Here is a 15,830-nt window from a genome sequence, read left to right on the forward strand (position 1 = left end):
AAAAAGGAAAAAAGAAAAATTCAAAAAAAAAAACAGTTAAAAAAAAATTAACTTTGAAAGACTACAGAATCATGGTAAAAAAAGCCATGGATTCTATGTGCAGTATTCCCCTAGCACTGGAGTTCTGCTGTTCTCATTGATCGGTAAACTTTTTCTTGGCTGGCTGTTCTCGCTGATCTTCTGGGGGACAAGCCTGTTGCCATGGTTCCCAAATGTCTCTGCCGGAGGCGGAATTGCCCTGCCCTTGCCGGTCCGGGCTAAGTAATCTGCTCGGGTTTGCTCTCCAGAGCTTTTGTTCCCTGCAAGCTTTCCGTACAGCTTTGGAGGCCGAGAGTGAAAATGGCGGCCTCCCAATCTCCGCCCCGTAGAAGCCGAGAACTCGGGGCCCCACTCCTCAGTGAGCCCCCAGAGAAAAGCCATCAGTCATTCCCATCTCCCCGGTCTCCGGCTGCACTCTGTGCTCACCCGGCCTGTGACCGCGCGTTTCTATCTCTGACACCCAACTCCGGGTGGAGTCTCCAAACCCAGCAGATCCCTGTGGTGCGCTCCTGCGCCTCTCCTCCCGGGGGAGGAAGGTGAGTCTCCCCAGATCTGCCGCTTGTTGGGTCCCTGCTGGAGGAGCAGTGGCCTGACTGTGCCGCGGATCACAGTTTATGACAACCGCAAGCTGAGAGCCCGCCCCTGGGCTCCGTCTCTGCAGCCGGCTTCCCAGCTCCGATCCCTGGGAGCTCTGCCGCACTCAGGCACCCTTGGTCTTTCTGTGACCCCGAGGGTCCTGAGACCACACTGTCCCGCGAGGGTTCCACCCCCAGCTTAGCCACCGGAGTGACGTCCCTCAGCGGATCAGACTTTTAAACGTTCTGATTTTGTGCTCCTCGGCTCTATCACTTGCCAGAAGCGGCTGACGGAGGCCCCTCCCCCGCCGTCTATCCTCCTGAATATCGCCTCGGATTCACTTCTCTGCACGTCCTACCTTCCAGAAAGTGGTCGCTTTTCTGTTTAGAGAGTTGTTGCTCTTCTTTTCTTCGATCTCCTGTTGAGTTCGTAGGTGTTCAGAATGGTTTGATCCTTATCCAGCTGAATTCCTGAGACCAGACGAAATCCAGGTCTCCTACTCCTCCGCCATCTTGCTCTGCCCCCCCGCAAATATCATATTAAAGTGTGATCTTATTCCTCTTTGATCACCAAATGTCTGAGAAGTTGGTTGAAATCTATAAACCTTAAAAGAGGCAACTTGATTGCGGGATTGAGGTTGAATGTAGGTTCAAATGCTATGTTTGCCAAAGAGGTGGGTGACTGACATTTAGCAGTGTCCTTGAAGAGGCTTGCTGGCTTACTTGTGTATGGAAAGGACAGTTTCTGGAATGCCTAGCACCTCTGCATAAGAGCCACAGATGCAGTGGAATCCATAAAGAGGAAAACCTCATGGCTTGCTCTTTGGGGCATCCAGACATACTTAGTTAGGTCCATGCCCTTGGGTCCAAGCCATTGTATCATCTGTGCTGGGGAATTGCTGGGGGGAGATTGCTATCCCTGGCTTGTTGGATGATGCTGACCGACTCCTAGGTGGACTTGCACTTTGAAGAACCATTGCACACCTCCCCTAACACCTTTCATCACTAGGGAAGACTTGTGCCATTTACTTTGGTTACATTTTACCATGGGCTATGGTGGCTTGGAGATAGGGGTCTAAGGTGGCTGTGTGGAATATTAAATCTTCCTTTTGTTTTTTCATTCCTTGTGAGTCTATGCTGTCCCTAAACTGTCAGGTGTTAGATAGGAAACAGTTTACTTTCAGCTCTAGAGGGCTTGAATGATGTACCACCAGGACTTATGGTTGCCTTTGGGAGGCATTGTGCTTGAGTCTCAGACCTGGGTTCAAATCCTGATGCAGCCCCTCTGGTGAAAACCATGGGTGATTCTCTTAGATTCTTTGAGTCTTGGTTTCCTCCTTTATATGGTGGTTAATTATACTTGTTGCATAGCATCATTGGGAGATTAAATAAAATAATGATGAAAGTTCCTGGCATGGAGCTTTAGAAATGTAGTTTCCTTCTAATATAGCCTAATATGTCAGTTGTGATACCTGAAGCTAAAGCCTTAAGGAATTAATTTAAATTTAATGAAAAAATAATATATGCATTATTTAAAAAAAAGTGAGAAAAATCTTTAGATTTAAACTGAGGGATTTTGAAGGTAGAATTATGGTCTTATTTCCTAAATGCATTTGTTTCCAGTGACTATTTTATTCACTTTATATGGAAAAAATTATTTCATATAGAAGAGATAGCCTTGGTATAAAGGCATCTGATGAAATGCAGCTAATTAAACACATAATTTGGTACAGACTGTGTACCCAACATATTTTGGCACATAAAATATTTACTCTGATAAACTGAAGCTGTTATTTTGAACTGGGTCTCAGTTGTTATTGAGACTGAGTGTTTTTAATCTAGCAAATGATAATGACTTCATCACTTCTGACTTTGTGTGTCTGGTTTCAGCCGGGAATGAGATTTTATTGCTGTGCTTTTAGCTTTCAGTAAGAGTGCTTGATAGACTATCACTGCTAAGATCTTGTTTTTGAAAAGAACATTAAATACTTGTTAATTTATATTTATATTCAAAACTCTAAATCTGTGCAAAACATAAGTAAGTCTCCTAATTATGAATTTCCCTCCTATTTTCAGTTTTATGTGAAATCCAGGAACTTGAACAGCACAAAAAGTAGATCAGCTCAAAGTTTCTTTCAAAATGCTTTGATATTTTGGTCTCTGCCCTTCCTGCTTTGTGATACATTTGTATTAGAAAAAAGGGATAGTCTTGGTCGTGTTCTAAGCAGGTATATTTTGAAGAAAACCCTCTAAACCTGTGCTATAAGAAAGCACTGTTTGAGTTTCAGTTTCAAATTTACTTAGTGTGTTTAAATTTACTTCTAGAGATGCAAGTTCTACTTTAGTTCAACTTTAGTTTCCTTCACTAAGTCTCAGGTGATGCTGAGGTTGCTGGTCTGAGTACTACACTGAGTAGAAAGAGCTGTGTGCACATTTGAAAATCTGACTGCTTGGGTTTGAATGCCTGCTCTACTCTTTATTACCCCTATGACCTTGTTGTGTAGGACCTTTAGCTGCTCTGTGTCTCTGTTTTGGCATCTGTCAACATGGGAATGATTAAAATGGCATTTGGCTCTAAGAGTTCATTTAAAGAAAAACTGATATAACCCACATGAAGTATTTAACACCTAACAGCAAAGTGATAACTACTAATAAATTTTAATATATATTTTATCTGGTGATAATGGCTTTCAGAGAATTGGAAGGGGAGAGGGGGCGTCCTAATATTCATTTATTTTTGCTTGAGAAACATTTTAGTGCAACTCAGTGACCAATTGTCCCAGTTTTCCCAGGACTGGGTTTTTCAGTGGTTTTAGTCCTGAAAGTCTCTTGTCCTGGGAAACCCCTCATTTCTGAGCAAACCAGAAGAGTTGGTCACCCTTATATTTAAGGACTTAGGGTCTTTTTAAGTCTTCACAGTAATCTTATGACATGGGTATCATTAACTGAATTTCCCAGATAGGCCATGGCTAGTAAGTGGTGAAGCCTCTATTCAACTCTGCCTTTGAGTGGCTTCATAGTCCTTGGATGCTCCATTACATCTGTTGTACAATCAAATGTTATTGCTGTATTCTTATGTAGTTTTTCAAAATGCATATCAGAAGCATATTTGGTTTAGATTAAGATAAAATAATACAAGATATTCAACCCCCATAAAGTTCATAAAAAATAGGTAAATAGGAATATACTGGACATGCAAGAATCATGAGGCTGCCCTGTTCTAAGGTCTGAGGAAAGGTGACTCATCTAGAAGACTTGCTGTCTCATCTCAGAGTCTGCTTTTTGTAGACTAAATGAAGTGGACAGATTAAGATGAAGCTTAGTGGCAGAATATTTATATAATTCTAGTAGAGGATGGGAATTTGTGGAAGGGGCTAGGGAAAATCTGATTTTATTACTTTTTTTTTCTCGACCCTTTTCTTTCTAGTCTTCTGCCAAAACAACCAGACAGGTGTTCCTTACCTTTCTTCATTTCTCTGCCTTTGTAAAAAATTAGTTGGTGTGGACACAAGTGCACTTTGTCAAGTGGCAACATCAAGGGATGCCTGAACATAAGAAAGTCCTCATATTATCCCATTACCCTGTCTAAGCTTTTTATGTGACAGCCAGAGAACCATATCAGCTGGAATCCTTCCTTTAGTCTTCATGAAACAAATGCTCTTAGCTCCAAAAATACTTCTACAAATACTTCTCACAGAATTTGCTCAGCTCAGTTTTACTATTAAGAAAGCTACTGCTTATTGCCAAAGGAATACTTAACAGTGGTTTCCAAACCAGAGTTTCCTTAGTTGGATGTAGCCCTAGTGAACCTGGGCCTCAGGGGAAATCACATTTTTTTGTTGTTGTTCTAAAAATGGACTTGGGTATGACATTTAACATAAGAACTAAAAACATTTAAAAATTCAATACATTGATATAAAATATAAATATAAATAATACAAAATAAATCAATGCTAGTTATCTTAAAATCTGTAGAATCAACAAAATTTTAATGTAGGGACCCTTTATTATACTTATTTATTTATGTATATATTGTAAAACTGCATTTTAATGTGTAAGTGTATTCAAATGCTTGATTTTGCTATTTACAAACATTTTTATAGAAGATAAGAATTGAAATGGAAATATCCCAATTTCATCTGTTTGGTTTGCCTACAATTTTATTTATTTATTTATTTATTAAAATTTTATTTTATTATGTTATGTTAGTCACCATTCATTACATCGTTAGTTTTTGATTTAGTGTTCCATGATTCATTGTTTGCATATAACACCCAGTGCTCCATTTAATACGTGCCCTCCTTAATACCCATCACCGGGCTAACCCATCCCCCCCACCCCCCTGATTTGCCTACAATTTTAATTGAAGATAAAACCCATGAGTAAATTACTTTTGCAAATAAACTGCACAGTTCAATAAAGATCACTAAAATTATTGAAAAAAATCTCAATCATTGAAAAATAGAAGGGAAATTTAGAATTATTCTTTATCAGTTTCTCAAAGTGTGGCTTCTGGACCAGCAATATCAGCATTACTTGAGAACTTGCTAAAAATGAAAATTGTTCTCTTCCACTCCAAACCTATTGTTTCAGAAACTTTGGTGGAGGGGCCCAGCAGTCTATAATCTTCCTTAGGTGATTCCTGTTCACGTTCAAGTGTGAGAATCTCTGGTCCAGACCATCCAGAAGAGTGTCCAGTGGGTCATTAGGATGATATACCTTTAGCAGAGTTTGAGAATTAGAACCTAAATTGATGACTCAGAAATTAGATAACCTCTTTTTCTCTTTGCCTTCGAGAGAAGTGATGACCATTGGACAGTGTGGTGTAATGAAAAGAATTTGAATTTTGAAGTGTGAAGATCTGGTTTCAGTTTGCAACTTTATATATGCAAATCACTTAAGTACTTTGAGCCATGGTTTCTAATATATAAAATGGGGATAATGATAGCCTGAGTCTCATAGAGTTGCTGTGATCGAATGCAGACATGATTGTGAGGGCAATTTTTAAATTATCCAGTGCTGTGCAAATGTTACTTTTCATACGATCATTACTGCCAGTATGATTGCAGTTCTCAAAACTTACCCTTCTCACTTCCCCTGTCTTTGCCCCATTACAATTTAATTGCCTCGTGAAATTTAAGTTTTGCAAAGCAGAGATTTAAAAAAAAAGAAATTGGAGACTTTTTAAACAAGAAAAAAACCCAGAGTGCTTGCAATTTCTTTTATATATGAAATGATACATATGGATTTTTTCCTTTGTTTCATGAATAGTCTTTTAAGCCTTTAATCCACAATGTAAAATGAATCAATAGCACATTTCAGTGATACCACAGCAATAATAATGCATTTGGAACATTAAGTGTCAAATTTCCCTCACATATTTCAAAAATTGTTTTACATTTTTTTCTGGTTTAACCTCTCTTGACACCAGTGAACTTAAGGCTTGTAATTGAAGGATAAGTGAGCAAAAAAGCAGTTCAAGTGATAATATATCCATTTCAATTCCTATTTTCTGGACGGAGACCTTTTATGCTAAGTTCATGTGAGAATAAATTTTTATGACAAAATTATAACCCTCAGATCAATGTTACTCAGGCAGGCTGAGATCTGTCCTGATATAATGGATTTTGTGACAGTGAAATGCAAGAGAGTCTCCCAAAAGCTTTGCCTAAGGAATTTCTGACAGTAGCCTATATGCTACCAAAATTTTCAAGATGCTATTATGACTCATTTCTACTCATTATAGAAAAATGGCTTGGTATTTTAATCATGAAAATACAGTTGTGTTGAAGAGGAGAAAAGTGTAAAGACATAATCTTTGAAATATTGCCATGTATTCATATTAGCTGCACCATTTAGTAAATGTTGTTGCTTTTATTGTGGTTTTTATTTTTTTATTTTTAAAAAAGATTTATTTATTTGAGAGAGAGAGAAGGAATGAACAGAGGAAGGGGCAGAAGAAGAGGGAGAGAGTGTTTTAAGCATACTCCGTGCAGATGTGGAGCCCAATGTGGGGCTCAATCTCATGACCCTGAGATCGTGACCTGAGTCATAACCAAGAGTGGGATGCTTAACCGACTGCACCACCCAAGTCCCCTTGCTGTGGTTTTTAATTTGGAAGGTTGCATATATTTGTTACGCCTAATTTGACTTCTAATCATAATTTTCTGCATGTCGCTAGTTGAATGAAAAGAGGTGTCTTCTGTAATTAGAGGTAATCTGAACTTCATATAATTTCCTGTAAGTTCTTTCCTCCCTAAGCGATATTGCTTCTTCTCCCATTTCAGTGGGTTCATTTTTTTCAGGGAGAATATGTAAAGATGCCTCAAAATATTGTAACACTGCAGTTGAAAATATCACAGCATCTATAATGGCCTCATAGTTTTTTTCTTTTTTTCCCCCTCAGTTTTATTCAGTTGTAATAACATAAACATTGTGTAAGTTTAAGGCGTACACCCTGCTGATCTGATACATGTATATATTGTGAAATGATTACAATAGAGTTAGTTAACACCTCTATCACCTCACCTAATTACCTTTTTTTTTTTTTTGGTGGTGAGAACATTTAAGATTTACTCTCTTAGCAACTTTCAAGTATATGATACAGTGTTGTTAACTATCGTCATCATGTTCTATATTAGATCCCCAGAATTTATTCATCTTTCAGCTGGAAGTTGTACCTTTTGACCAACATCTCCCCATCTCCCCCACCCTGAGCCTGGCAGCAACTATTCTGCTGTTTCTGTGAGTTTGGCTTTTTTAGATTCCACATGGAAGTAATATCGTACAGTGTTTGTCTCTCTCTGTCTGACTTATTTCACTTAGCGTAATGCCCTCAAGGTCACCTGCGTTGTCACAAATAGTGATTGCCTTTTTTCTCAAGGCTGAATGATATCCCAGTGTATATGTATGTATGTATGTGAATATCATTCCAATGATGTTCATGTGTTACATGCATATATACACATACCTATATACATGTATGTTACACACATATATACACACATATGTATATTATACACACACCCACATTATATGTATCTCACGTCTTCTTTATCTGTTCATCCATAGATGGACACTTAGGTTGTATCCATGTCTTAGCTATTGTGAATAATGCTGCAGTGAACATGGGACTACAGATATCTCTTTGAGATCTTGGTTTCATTTCCTTTGCATATATACCAAGAAGTGGGATTACTGGATTATGTGGTAGCTCTATTTTTATTTTTTTGAGGCCTCTATACTATTCTCCATAGTGGCTGCACCAATTTCCATGAGTAGTGCCCAAGGATTCCCCTTTTTCCATATCCTTGCCAACCCTTGTTATCTTTTGTCTTTTTGGTAGTAGACATTGTAATAGGTATGAAGTAATATGTCACTGTGGTTTCAGTTTGCATTTCCCTGATGATTGGTGATCCTGAACATCTTTTCATTCAGTAGTTAGCCATTTGTATGTCTTTGGAAAATGTCTATTCAGGTTCTCAGTCTAATTGGATTGCTTTTTTTTTTGCTATTGAGTGTATGAGTTCCTTATATATTTGGTTATTAACCCCTTATCAAATAGGTGGTTTGTAAATATTTCCTCCCATTCTATAGGTTGTCTTTTCATTTTGTTGATTATTCCTTTTCCTTTACCTACAGAAGTTTTCTAGTTTGATGTAGTCCCACTTACTTATTTTGCTTTTGTTGCTGTGCTTTTGATGTCATATCCAAAAAATCATTGCCAAGACCAATGTCAGGGAGCCTTTACTTTATATTTTCTTCCAGGAGTTTTATGGTTGCAGGTCTTATGTTTAAGTCATTAATCCATTTTGAGTTAAATGGTTTCCGTTTGCATGGAATAACTGTGTCCATTCCTTTACTTTGAACCTGTGTGTGTCCTTAAAGCTGAGGTGAGTCTCTTATAGGTTAATTTTGTTCTTGTTTTTTATTTTTGTCTATTCTGTGTCTTTCGATTGGAGACTTTACTTCATTTACATTTAGAGTAATTATTGATAGGTAAGTATTTACCAATGCCATCTTATTGTTTTTGGTTTTTTTTTTTTTGGCTGTATTATAGTTTCCTTGTTCCTTTCTTCCTCTCTTGCTGTTTTCCTTTGCAAATTCATGATTTTCCATAGTGGTGTGCCTTGATTCTCTTTCTCTCTCATGTATACTGAAGGATTTTGCTTTGTGGTTACCAGGAAGATTACATAAAATATCTTATAAATATAACAGTCTCTTTTACAGTGATAATATAAATTCAATAGCATACAAAAGCTCTGCTTCCTTTCTCCATTTTATATGTTTTTGATGTCACAATTTGCCTTTTTATATTATATATTCATTAACAAATAACTGTAGCTGTAATTGTTTTTAATACTTTTGTCTTTAACCTTTTTTTATTTTTTATTAAAAAAATTTTTTTTTTTTAAAGATTTTATTCATTTATTTGACAGAGAGAGACACAGCGAGAGAGAGAGCACAAGCAAGGGGAGTGGGAGAGGGAGAAGCAGGCTTCCTGCTGAGCAGGGAGCCTGATGTGGGGCTCAATCCCAGGACCCTGGGATCATGACCTGAGCCTAAGGCAGACGCTTAACGACTGAGCCACCCAGGAGCCCCTTTAACCTTTTTTTAAAAACCAGAGTTAAGTGGTTAATATAACACCATATTAGAGTATTATGAATTTGATTATATACTTACTTTTACCAGTATGTTGTATATTTTTTTATGTTTTCATATTACTGATAGAGTCCTTTCATGTCACCTTCAAGAATCCTTTCAGCATTTCTTATAAGGCAGATCTAGTGGTGATGAACTCCCTCAGCTTTTGTTTTTCTGGGGAAATTTTTATCTCTTCTTTATTTCTGAAGGAAAACTTAATTGGATAAATTTGGTTGGCAGTTTTTTCTTTCAGCATTTTGAATATATCATCCTATTCTCTCCTGGCCTGTAAGTTTTCTGTAGATAGATCTGCTGATAGACTTAGGGGGATTCCCTTATAAATGATAAGCTTCTTTCCTCTTACTACTTTTTAGATTCTATGTTTGTCTTTGATTTCTGCCAGTTTTATTATAATGTGTCTTGGAGAAGATCTTTAGAGTTGTATTTATTTGGGGACCTATGAGCTAACCATGAACTTGGATGGGTAAATCTCTCCCCAGATTTGGGATGTTCTGAGGAATTATTTCTTTAAATAAGTTTTCTGCCTCTTTCTCCCTTTCTTCTTTTGTGACTCCAGTAATTTGCAAATTGCTTCTCTTGATGGTATCCCATAATTCACATTGGCTTTCTTCACTCTTTTCATTCATTAAAAAATCTTTTTCCTCTGTTGAGATAATTTCGAAGTTCTTGTCTTTTATTTTGTGGATTTTTCCTTCTGCTTGATCCATTCTATTGATGCTCTCTATTGCATTTTTCATTTCATTCATTGTTTTCTTCAGCTCCAGAATTTCTGTTAGGTTCTGTTTTTATGATTTCTATCTCTTTGTTAAACTTCTCATTTTGTTCATGTAGTGTTTTCCTGGTTTTTTTTTTTTTGGGGGGGGGGGAATTATCTTCCTGCATTTTCTAATAGCTCATTGAGCTTCCTTAAAATAGCTATTTTGAATTATTGAGTAAATTGCAGGTCTCCATGTCTTTGGGGTCAGCTACTGGAAAATTATTGTTACCCTTTGGTAATGTCATGTTTGTTTGATTTTTCATGTTTCTTGAAGTCTTATGTTTCTGTCTTCACATCTGAAGTAGCAATCACTTCCTCCAGTCTCTATTGACTGACTTTGGGGAAGAAATACCTTCTTTCAGTCCTGCTGGAGATTCTGAGGTTTTCAGACCTTCTGTGGATATGCTTGTTCCACACTTCTTGCTCCCTCTTGTGGCAGAATTCTTAAGCTTGTATGCCTTGTGTTGATCTTGCAATGCACCAGGCTGGGTGCTGTTAGCCTCCCTTTTACTTTTCCAAGGGCAGAGCTAAATGTTCAAGTTTGTGGTTTCTCCTTGGCCAGCAGATTCAGGCCAGCTTTTGGCACATGTTCACTATCTGTCTGCCAAAGCTTGTTCTCACTGCTTTTGGGAGCACACACGGGGAGCCGGCCATGGGGTGTGGGTGTTTGTGTGTGATGAGCATTTAGCACTGTGGTGCTTGTGGCTAGATAGGAGATATGCGGGTGAGGTGTCTCAGTGACTCATCGGTGGGCCTTATGATGGAGTTCCTGATAAGGTTAGTAGCATCCATGTCCCTTAGATATGTTCCAAACCCTGGCTGCTATCCTCCCAACTGCTGATTGCTTTCCAGTCATGCAGCTCATGACTCAGTACTCTGGAGGCAAGAGATAAATTGGCCTCTTCAGCAGCATCCCACACAGCTGTGGAAGCCAGGTGCTCATACACAATCTCTCCCTTTCCTCTGTGGGAAAAAATTACAGGCCAAGAGAGCCCTGTTGGGTTGAGCTGTGCCACCTTGCAGGAGAGGTGATGTGGGTAAAGTAAAATTGTTCCTCTTACCCTCTCCAATGTGTCCAGATTCAAATATTTTTGCTCCAGTGGTGTTCTGGAACTTCTCCACTAGACTCCTGGACTTCCCCATAACAAATAAACTGGCAAGCTTTAATAATTTTGTTAAATTTTAGCATATTTAATTTTCTTGGTTTTGGTAATTAGAAATGTAATAGATATTTTATATATTTTTTCTGAATATTGCTAAGCAAACAGAAAAAAAATCCATAGTAACAAACAACAACAAAAAGAAGCAAATTACTACACAAACTCTGACTTCCCTGAGTTGGAGTTAAAACTTACTTTGATGTATGCAAATATTTTTTCAAATTATGTTGGATTTTGTTTTCTATTGTTTTTAAACATTTGAGGATCAGTGACCCTTAGACTGTAAAAATTTGTTGAAAGCTTTGCATACAGGAAAATGTACATATGCACATGCGCATGTCACTTTGCTTCCCATCATAGCAGAGCCTTGGGGAAGAACCACGCTTGAGAGCAGCAGTTGTGCCATTGTTTTTGTGCCACCCAACGCCTACCTCAATTAGAAACCACCTGACCCAGTTCTCTTTAAGATAAGTGTGCTTTGGGGGCGCCTGGGTGGCTCAGTTGTTAAGCGTCTGCCTTCGGCTCGGGTCATGATCCCAGGGTCCTGGGATCGAGTCCCACATCGGGCTCCCTGCTCGGCGGGAAGCCTGCTTCTCCCTCTCCCACTCCCCCTGCTTGTGTTCCCTCTCTCGCTGTGTCTCTCTCTGTCAAATAAATAAATAAAATCTTTAAAAAAAAAAAGATAAGTGTGCTTTGTCCCAAAAAGAAACAAAATGGAAATTAGTGGCTTACCTTGGTGAGCATTTATTATTTCAGATACTAACAAAAATCTAGAAGATAAGCAGGTCAGACAAGGGTGACTGTGTCTTACTGGATATCAGTTGGTGGTAGATTCAAGATTCTAACCCAAACTCTTTCTGATTTCTAGTCCTGTAATTTTGTATAACACATTACTCTCCAAGGATTTCCACCCAGGACACATCTGGAACTGCTGTGCTAATTGTCATGAGCATAGGCTTCTACTATCATATTTTTTTGCTTCAGTTCTTGAGAGCATTTTATGGTTCAAGATGATTGCTTAGCATCAGTTATCACAATTCTATTTCAGTCTGAAAGAAAGAGGGATGGAGAGGAAGGACCAAAGTGAATATGCCACAGGTCTTTGAAGTTAGCTGCCTAGACTTTGCCGCATGATGTTTGTTCTTCCAACTCACTGGCCAGAACAGTTCAAGAGCCACCTCGTTTTGAAAGGGAGGGGAAGAATGAAGCGGGGGAAATCGGAGGGGTAGACAAACCATGAGAGACGATGGACTCTGAAAAACAAACTGAGGGTTCTAGAGGGGAGGGGGGTGGGAGGATGGGTTAGCCTGGTGGTGGTATTGAGGAGGGCACATTCTGCATGGAGCACTGGGTGTTATGCACAAACAATGAATCATGGAACACTTCATCTAAAACTAAGGATGTAATGTATGGGGATTAACATAAGAATAAAAAAAAAAAAAGGAAGTTTTGAATTTGAGACTTTGAGTGGCCATGTACCAGTTCAGAATTAGGAAACCTATTACTAGGGAAGAAGGAAGAATAGATTTTAGAGGACAACCAGAAGTTTTTAAAGTCAGGCACAGTTTCTGAACCCCATTGTTTCTTATAGATGCTCAAATAAATGAGTGTTCAACTGAGATTGCTTACTGCTACTGCTTTGTATTATTTGTATCTTGGGAAACCAACATCAGTTTAATACTACCACGTTTCATTGCAGATTTTTGGAACCAATACATATTCTTTTTTAGAAAAACTCCCATTTACCTTTTCTATATTAATGGTAAAAGATTAGTTTATAGTACCGAGAGAACCATGTGGTGGAATCAAGAAGAGTTCTCTGTCCATGATCTTTTCCCATGTCCAGGAAAGCCCAACATTTTTTTTTTATAAGAGGCAATGTAATCTCATAACCACTGTTTTGCCTTTTACTTTCTTGACTCTGTCACCTTTCCCCCCTGTACCTGTAAAGCAATTTTGTTAGTTTATATTGGTTTCCTCTAGACAGTTTTGCATGGGAAACTTTTACCTACCTCATAACTATCAGAAATACTCATCACCTTGTAGATTTGATGGCATTCTTTCTTTTATGGACCCCTACAGGATTAATGAGGAATGTCCCAGATTATTTGTTTTCCTGGTTTCTCAGGATCTTTGAGGATCTTCAAAAATTTTGTCCAGTGTTATGAGAAGTCAGTTTATAGGAAGTCAAGGAACTCTTTACTTGTCCCTCAAATTCTGGTCAGGCATCTGTGTTCTGGATTTCTAGAATGTAGGCACTGCTGTAGTCACATGATGAGGCATTGAAAAATCATGGTGCTGGGGGCAGGGTGAGGGGAGATATTTTGTAACTCTGTCTTAAGCAATAGGATTATAAGCAGTATAAAAGTTTAAGTTACTTTGTCCTTGGTCAACATGACTTTCTCTCTTACACTTGTACTACATTTCCAGACTTTTCCCCCCATCTATTATGAGGGCAGGGCTCACATCTGACCAGACTGTCTTGGCTGTGTCAGTAACTACCAAGAGATGTTTTGGCAGGTAGTTTTCTTGGGTTATGGCATGTTAAATTAAACTATTTTGAATTTAATGTATGTTATGTTGATGAGAACTGGATTGATTGTTTGAAGCACTGAGATTCATCTCTGTATGAACCACTTTATTTCCTGCTAGGACATCCTTTTGCTATTGTGAAGATATAAACAATGTCTGCTTCTATTAAAAATAAATATATATGCAGGCAAAATATGTTTTTGAATTGAAGATATTATTTCTTATTAACCGGCTGCATGAGACACATTAATGCTTGATTATTAACGCTAATAGAGAAATGTAGAGAGTATAGTTTATAAAAACACAGAAGATGCATTTTGGAATACAATTTATTTTATTATATTATTACATGAAATGCTGAAGCCACATGGAAAATCTGATTCTGGAGAAGGTTCTCATTTCTTTTCTGTGACCCACTGTATATCTTGTTTCAGAATACTCAAAATATACTTTTTGCTGGGTTCGAACTTTATTTGGAGCAAAGAAAGATAGTTGAAAGCTTTCACTTAACGCTATTTGTTAAGGTGCTATTAAGAGTAAATAAAAGCAAAAAGAATTAACGTAGGACTTAAGTGAGCAAGAGAGGGACCTATTCATGTAATGTGGAAGTTATATCTCGGGATAATTGAAGATTGACTTTCTGGTAAAAGGCACAAAGAAGGATTAATTGTCTTAGTCCAAACTGAGGCCACTTCTTTAGGAAGTATGCTTGAGGATATACTTGGCAATAAACTTAACAGCTAGCAAGGTCTCTTTACAGGTTGGCTTTATCAGAGATTCTGGAAGGAGAAAACCAAATTTGCCTTTATCTCGGAGTTCAAAGGCAAATGTGTGTTTGATGCCCAGGTTGTAAACCCAGTCTAAAGAAGAACCTGATGTTGGGTCTGTAAAACACAAACAATAAATATTTAATTAGAAACAAATGCTAACGTTTTTCTTGAAATGGAAATTCACTGGTGTAAAATTAGCAGTAAAACATAATTATGTGTATAGTTAATTGGAGTAATTAATGGCAGTAGTGATCTACATAGTATAGAGTGTAGAGTACAACATAATCATGGTTTTGGGATCCACCACATATTTTAAATATGTGCTGCATTTTCAAAATTACATTTTGCTTGGGTCAGTACTCTAAATTGATTTTGTTTCCTGGGCACACAGTGTTGCAGATGGAGGTGGTCTGGGCAAGTGCAAGCAGCTGTGGAAACCAACTGAGGCGGGGCCTCTGGTCACTGAAAACTCGACAAAAAAATCATGCATACAGGCTAGGCAAAAGTACGTTCTTTCTAATAGTTCAGGTCTCTTTCTATTCATGTTGCTTGGTTAAACGATTTTTATAGTTAAAAGACCAAGAAAGCTTAAATAAGTTATTTTAAGGATGTATTTAGACCTTTAATCCAACTTTTCAATGTCAGTTTTTATGAGATTTTACTAAGAATGTTATTTGAAAATATAAACAGAATCTATAAATTATGTACATATAAGGTTTATACAAGTACATATATGTATATACTATAAATGCATTTATGTATATTCTGCTTTGCATAATAAGAAACCTACTTTCTTGTACATAGAATCATTTATGTTCTAGGACAGGTAATGAGTTTAACTAATATTAATGTTTTAGGTTTGAATGATGAAAATTCAAAGCTGTGATGCAGAAAGAGGGAAGAAATATTTTGGTAGAAGGAGGGTTGGCTTTTAAACTATTCAACAAACTATAGAAATGATCCCTGAAAGTATAGTCTACAAATATTTATTAAAGCTTTAATATGCACAGTGCACTTTACTTGGCACTGTGGAGGGTGGCTGTGCAGGGTACAAAGATAAAGATGATATTGGTGTCTTTGGGAACTTACTGTTTAGGGGAGAGAATTCAAAGACACAAATCAATAGAGACAGGGTAGCATATGTAAGTACCATAAGAAAGGTACATTCTCTTATGAAGATTTAAAAAAAACATTATGTATGTCTGGTGAGGATGATGACATTTCATGCTCAATGCCTACTAAATACCACCTTCATGATGTAGAGCCTTGAAAGGTATTTTTCCAGATGGACACGGAAGAAGGGCATTCTGGTCAGTGAGCTACAAAGATGGAA

At 37.8% G+C, this 15,830-nt stretch overlaps 1 protein-coding gene across 1 annotated transcript in view; it reads right to left on the reverse strand.

The window, feature by feature from the left end:
• Positions 1 to 14,152: 14,152 nt before the first annotated feature.
• Positions 14,153 to 15,830, reverse strand: part of CPA3 (carboxypeptidase A3) — a 28,835-nt gene continuing 27,157 nt past the window's right edge. Inside the window, exon 11 of the mRNA XM_021685989.1 lies at positions 14,153 to 14,611. Coding sequence (XP_021541664.1) covers positions 14,424 to 14,611 — 188 coding nt within the window. The 3' untranslated portion in view covers positions 14,153 to 14,423. The remainder of the gene's footprint in view (positions 14,612 to 15,830) is intronic.

The sequence above is a fragment of the Neomonachus schauinslandi genome, chromosome 1 (assembly GCF_002201575.2).
Source record: "Neomonachus schauinslandi chromosome 1, ASM220157v2, whole genome shotgun sequence".
Classification (NCBI taxonomy): Eukaryota; Metazoa; Chordata; class Mammalia; order Carnivora; family Phocidae; genus Neomonachus; species Neomonachus schauinslandi.